General features: G+C 41.0%; 1 protein-coding gene across 4 annotated transcripts; it reads right to left on the bottom strand.

Moving 5' to 3' along the window:
- Positions 1-344: 344 nt before the first annotated feature.
- Positions 345-6436, bottom strand: nthl1 (nth-like DNA glycosylase 1). 4 transcript variants are annotated; one of them, XM_037974661.1, is made up of 8 exons: positions 6311-6436; positions 4650-4997; positions 3578-3837; positions 3336-3506; positions 3080-3239; positions 2133-2238; positions 844-1083; positions 345-643 (listed from the first exon to the last, which is right to left on the bottom strand). In XM_037974661.1, the coding sequence occupies exons 2-8, from the start codon at positions 4870-4872 to the stop codon at positions 622-624; spliced, it is 1182 nt and encodes a 393-aa protein (XP_037830589.1). In that variant the 5' UTR covers positions 4873-4997; positions 6311-6436; the 3' UTR covers positions 345-621. The 4 variants fall into 4 exon arrangements, 3 of the variants coding, with proteins under 3 accessions (XP_037830589.1, XP_037830591.1, XP_037830590.1); XM_037974663.1 differs by having other exon boundaries at positions 3351-3506; XM_037974662.1 differs by having other exon boundaries at positions 3584-3837.
- Between the last annotated feature and the right edge of the window lie 49 nt (positions 6437-6485).

Genomic DNA, 6485 nt, shown 5'->3' with positions numbered 1-6485 from the left:
GGGGAGCTGCCCCAGGCGGCGCAGCTGAAACCCGACAGGCTGTGACCCGAGTAAGAAAATCTTCCTTATCACTCCTCTGACTGTATCTCTGCTGAGGATCAATAAGGAGAAGAGGATTCAGTGTTTCATGAAATAGAAGCGTTTCCGCGCCTTTGTTGTGGCTGCAGGTGTGAACCAACATCGGCCTATATGTTTAGGAACAAGTCGTTCGAGTAATTGAGGTCAGACTGAGTGAAGGTGGGAGAGCCAGATCAGGGAAGATGAGACAGGATGAGAAGGGGCTAAAAAAAACCCCAGCAGGTCCACTTTTCTTTGCCAAATCCACAACAACACAAACCGCCATGTAAGAACAGAGAAATATTTTAATACTAGGCTCTAAAAAATGTCAAAGTATTGTAAATAAAAGAGAAGACCAATAAAAAGTCTCTTCTTCAGATGTGTGTGTTTTTGGTCGTTGCATGGAGTTAAGTTTAAACACGCTCCACTCTGACTCCTCTGAGGTGGTCCAGGTTTTTATCTCGGAGGTCAGGGTTTGTAGTTCTCTGTTGTTTTCAGAGATCTTCCTGTGTTCGGCGTGTTTTCTGGGACTCCTGCTGACACTCAGCTGCTTCGTCTCTTCTCTCAGATGGCACAAATAATGACCCTAAAAGCAGGTTTCAGTAAAACGTTTTATTTGATAGAAGAAAAAACAAAAGAATAGAGATGTTTAATCTATAAAATGTAAAAGGTTCTCATGTAAAACCAGATTTAACCCGGTGTAAACAGTCGCTTCTTTGTTTTCAGTGTTTCGGTTTAAACTCCTTGCGATGACAAAAATGAACAGTTAGTTTTGGATTTGTTCACCTTCTTTGTCCGGTGGGAGAAAGAGTTTTCTGGTTTATCGTCTGATCCCGTCCGGGCTCGGCTTTGATCCTTGGACTTGGAGAGCGCGGCGGTCCGGATTTGGGCCTCTTTGCAGGAGAGCTCCTGTGAGCGGACGGACAGCTGAACTGGTTCAGACAAACGGAGCAGAGGGGGCTGATGGGAAGACAAACCTGCTGTCCGAAACCCACGAGCAGCCAGTTGATCTCGCTCCACAGCTCCCTGCAACAGATGAGCCTTAGTGACTTAAATCCTGCGCTGGTTGAGTTTTCGGCCACCTGGGGGCAGCGCAGCGAGCCGTGAAGCAAAACTGAGGATGTTTTCACCTAAAAAAGGCTTAATGACAAACATGTTGGAACATGGTGATGGGTTTCTAATACAACAGTCACAGAAACAGTGAATTTAAAATCAAAAATTTACTAATTTGTTCAATAATCAGTTTTAGTCATTCCATGTGTGCTGGGCCCTCCTTCATTCAGTTCATAATTACACATGGGGATGAAATTTAACACTTTAAAAATGTAATTCAGTCAGTAAATCGCTCATTATGGCATCAATAAAACAAAAAGAAAATCAAACATTTTAGAAAATAAAAGTTAAATTAACAAGTAATGTTATGACAAGCATTAAACACAAATTCAACTAATCCCCATAAAGTTTGCTCAGTTTTTTTGACTTCCTGGAGTCCAAGCCTGCAGGATGAAAACAAGAAATCCCATTTTTCCATCAAATCTTACTGAAGTCTAAGAAAGGGGTGGAAAACGGTTTGTGTTTGTGTTTGAACGTGGACAAGAACTGTCGTTCGTTGAAGACCTTTCTACAGTAAAACATGCAGGTTGGGTGCATTTCCTCCCAGTCTATGACCCGTGAAGTGATGAGGAGCGCTGAAGGAGGAGTTCCTCTCTTAAATGGAGGAGAACCCAATCAGAGCGATGAAGGTTTATTTTATCATTAACAGCTGACGCCTTAAAAGGGCTTAAAAATACAAAAGTTCACCTGCTGACTCACAGAGTCTGTAACTCATCATGTTCAGCTGATTCACGGACTTTATTCATCTCATTTGGACCTTAGCATGGGAACAGCTTGGATCATTTTTGTTTTTGGCATCCTAAAGAAAACATGAAGCTACAAAACATCACAGCTTTCTAAAAAACAAAAAAAAAAACAGCTCCTGCAAAAATCAAACATTTCAGGCTGAAATCTGATGCGTGTCCATTTTAATGCAGTTTGATGGAACAGAGAGAGAGAGAGGACGTCGGTCAGACTCCTACCTGGGTAACCACTCCTCCAGGGCCTTCCGTGTGTCTTCTGGGTTCTTGGTGGGTTTCCTGAGCCAGCCCAGCCTGTTAGAGATACGATGGACGTGGGTGTCCACACCTGAGCAGAAATCATCACCATGAACAACATGCAGCCTCAGTCAACAGTCCTGCCGACAGAATTTAATTTAAATGTGTGACGTATTTTAGAGCAGAGGTGTCCAATCCTGGTCCTGGAGGGACACCATCCTGCAGGTTTTAGATGTTTCTCTGCTCTTCAGCAGGTCTTCAAGTTCTGCAGAAGACTGTTAATCACTCAGTTCTTCAGATCTGGTGTTCCATAGCAGAGAAACATCTAAAACCTGCAGGATAGCGGCCCTCCAAGACTAGGATTGGACACCACTGGTTTAAGGTATTGCAAAAAATATATCATGTATTTACAGCACATCACCATCATCATCATCATCATCTCTCTGCACCCAGGGATCCAAACATTTGCAGGTTCTTGCTACAGAAAGAGAATTTTACAGGATTTATATTGTGACAGATTTCCTTTGAAGCTTTCAAAGCGATCCTGATCAGCTGTCCTCGTCCTTCTCCACTGAATTCAGCTTCGAAGTTTCATTCAGTTTGAATGTCGTGTGTTTGTGAGTTATCTCGACCTCCAGCCGGTGGAGGCAGATGGCCGCCCACCTTGAGCCTGGTTCTGGTTCTACCTGCTAACCACTGTGTCGCTCAGGAGGGAGGGTTGTGACGAAGTGAAGGTTCGACGCAGCCTGCTGGCTTCATTAGATAACCTTTACTAATAAGCCACCTTCTGGATGAACGGGTTTATAATGAAGGGATTAAACTGGAGCTGGATCTGTTTTGGACTGAACTGGACTTGTTTGTTTCTCTTCTGTATGGCACCCTGAGATGATTTGTTGTAAAATTGGTGCTATGTACATTAAATGAATTCCCACCAATTCCAGACACTTGGTTCCAGGCGATGTCCATTGCCAAGTGAGCCATCTTAGGTCCCACTCCGGGCAGACGGACCAGCCCCTCCACGCTGTTCGGGATATCTCCTCCGAACTCCTCCTGCAGCACGGCTGATGTTCGCTTCAGATATTTCACCTTATTCTAGAGAAGAGGAGGTGGGAGAAACAATGAAGGTTAATTAGATTTTTTAGCATAAATGTCAGAAATGAGGGCAGATAGAAAAATCCTTGGTGGTACCCTCCAGAAACCAACAGGATAAATGAGTTCTCCCAGCGTTTTATCGTCAGTGGCGAGCACATTCTGCGCCGTGCAGCCATGCGTTCGGAGCTTCTGCATGGCGGCTGCTGTCACCTGATCTTTGGTTTGACTGGACAGCATGAGAGACACCAGCACCTGGAAACGTCTCACCTGTGGAGACAGCAGAAGGATCAGCAGGACATATAAATCACACTGGCTTTATAAAGACAGATCCAACGCACACCCACGTGCGCGGGGGCGCCTGCGTCGTAGCATTTCTCTGCTCCCATCTTATCCACGGGAGCGTCGCGACCGCTCCTCATGTCACGGATAAACTCCAGCTGCCTCTTCCAGGCCGGAGGTTCCCAGTCCTCTGTCTTTATCCCGGACGCAACGTCCTCTTTCTCGTATTCCAGCTTCACCAGTCTCCTCCTGCGTCTGGGAGGGGAAGCTTCTGGTTCTGGTTTTGGCTGCACAGTTGACTGCTGGAGCAGTTTATCACCTGGAAGAGTGAAAACACGTGAAAACACATCTTGATGCATCATTTGTCTTCCTGCTTATAGTTACTTCTGCAAGTTTAGCTACATCTAGTTTTTATCTACAATCCTGCAAATTTGAACTTGTAGCTACAGTTTTGCTGATTTTTAGCTTCTGTTCTGCTTGTTTTTAACATTCACGCTGGATTTTGTTTCTTAGAAAATGCCATTTCGTTTAGTTAGATTTTACATGTAGGCGTACTTATTAAATATACTCGTACTAGTAAAAGGCATTCTTGAACATGTTGCTCACCATACGAAAAAAATAGACACAGTGAAGTCAGTTTTTTAAAATTGAAAATTTTAAAAGCTATTTGCATCGCTGACTAGCACCTTCCTTTGTTTCCTTTCTGGTTATTACTCAAATATTTTACATGTAACCATACACAAATGTTGGTTTAAATTTGAAGAAATGTGTTTGACATCTAATGGAAGTTGTCTAACAAAAATAACCATCATTATTCTGTTGACGTAGCTGTCGCAATTTTGGGCCTATGGCACCAGAGGGGTCAAATATCTAAAAAATCAGATTTTAAATGTAATTTTATGAGACTTGATATGTCAGGGATTGGCGGGTCAGTTCTAATATATCAAAAATATTATCTTGCCAGACAGAAAAAAGTGTAGCAAGGGCCGTTTGTGGCCCAGGGGCCTTCAGTTTGACGGTATTTATGGTTGAATCAAAGAACTGCGCATGCGTAAAGTCTGCGCATGCGCTGTACACTGTCTGTATGTCAATAACAATCCAGCCATGTGTAATTAAATGAGCTGACCGTACCGGTTGATGGAGCGGCCGTGAAGGGCTCCTCCTGCTCGGACACTTTCTCCTCCTCTGCCTCCACCTTCACCTCCACCGAAGGAGCCGTGTTCGCTTCACTCTGTCTTCCGCTTAGTCTGGACCTGAGAGCGGCCGCGAGCGTGCCGCCTGACCTTTGACCGCCGCCACTCCGGGTGACCCGGGTGGTAGCGGTCCTGCTCTGCGTGAAGAACGGAGAGCTCATCGTGGAACTCCGGAGACTCGCGCCGGAGCCTCGCGCCTCGGCAGCGGACGTTACGTAGCGTCGAACGGGAGCCGAAGTTAGCTTCGCATTTGGAGTTCCTCAGGCCAGGATGGGAGGAGAAACTTCTGCGTAACATAAACATAAACATGAATAAAATGTCATTATTTAAGAATTTAAAACACAAGTCCAATACAAATGAAATAACAATGAGATTACAAACAACTGGAGCCCTCATTGACCATATTAAAAATCATGTATTTACAAAAAACAACCAAAAAACAAGATGTTTCATGAAAAACTCATACATTTATAAATTATATTGATAACAAATAAAATGAAGAAGATAAATTATGATTATTGCATATTTAAAACTGAATTAAACCTGCAAGGCAAAATATATATTTATGTGAGTTATTTACCTTTAAAAATTTATTTTTTTAATATAGGACAGTCTAAATTTTTCAGTAATATTACTGACAGACCACAGAACTTAAAATTTACTCTTATGCAGTATTCTGCAGTACATCAAATGCATTTGTTTTAATAAATTCTATATATTTTCTTGAAAAACAAACAAATAAACCTCAGTAACATAAAGATTCATACATCTCTGTAGAATTCCTTTAAAGTAAATTAAAAACCAGTGAATTCTGTAAATTAAGTGAATGATTATAAACTTAAAAGTTCCTTCTTTGTCACAAAGTTTGTTTCTAAACTCATTCTCACTCCTACAGCTTGGTATTTTATATTTTATTCTTTTGTGTCCAATATTTTAGGCAAACAGCAGATGTTTTTAAATGTTCCTTATAAATAAACTTGTCTTGTCTATTCAGGACACTGTTCAGGTTCCATCTTTTCTATTATATATATATATATATATATATATATATATATATATTTCTACTTCTTTCATATAAAAAGAAGACAGTGTATTACTGGTTGTATGTTGAGCCCCAAAGGGAAAAAGGCATCAAACTGAATAAAATACACCAAAACCATAAGTCAGCAGGAAAACTAAAACATAAAATTTTAGTAATCAAAAACAAATATCCAATAACTTTTAACAAAAAGACAATAAACACTATAAAAATGTTAAATAGAACATGTCACACAAAAAAAACATGTTGCATTTAAATAGAGCATGTAGACAAAAAAGTTTTTTTTAATGTTTTCCTTCCTTAGAGGGTTTTCTAAAATGTATGTTTTTTTTGTAGAATATCTTGAGAAATGGGTTACATTTTTATTTTTTGTTGTTTTTACTTCAATCTTTCTCCTCAGCGGAACATCAAGGCTTATGATCTGAATAAGAAACCAACTTCAGTAGCGTTAGCATGATAAGCTAGCTGCTAGCCTAACTGCTGCAGCCAGTAGGTTTGTAATTCATATTAAAGGTTTTCGACAGTGGACAGTTTCTTAGAGATGATAGAATTTGACTTACTTGTTTGAAGTTTTTTTTTTACTGTTTTTATCACTCGCAGTGCTTCAAACTAAACGAGTAAAGAAACATACTTTCGCGTACTTTTCCGTTTCGCTTGCATGGGTTGGAACTTCATTTCCCATGAGCGACCGCGGCAATTTTTTTTTTATTTTTTTTTAAATAGGAAGTGTCGCCT

This window comes from Kryptolebias marmoratus, linkage group LG3 (genome assembly GCF_001649575.2).
Source record: "Kryptolebias marmoratus isolate JLee-2015 linkage group LG3, ASM164957v2, whole genome shotgun sequence".
NCBI classification, from domain to species: Eukaryota; Metazoa; Chordata; class Actinopteri; order Cyprinodontiformes; family Rivulidae; genus Kryptolebias; species Kryptolebias marmoratus.
The sequence above is the reverse complement of the archived record's forward strand: the minus strand, read 5'-3'. Positions and strand labels throughout refer to the sequence as shown.

What these genes read in the sequence shown, in the direction of transcription:
- nthl1 (XM_037974661.1), bottom strand. Translation starts at nt 4,872, where the DNA reads ATGAGCTCTCCGTTCTTCACGCAGAGCAGGACCGCTACCACCCGGGTC. An exon ending in CACGGCCGCTCCATCAACCG is followed by an intron (nt 3,838 to 4,649) that starts GTACGGTCAGCT and finishes TCACTCTTCCAG; the next exon opens with GTGATAAACTGCTCCAGCAG. An exon ending in GCGCCCCCGCGCACGTGGGT is followed by an intron (nt 3,507 to 3,577) that starts GTGCGTTGGATC and finishes CTGTCTCCACAG; the next exon opens with GTGAGACGTTTCCAGGTGCT.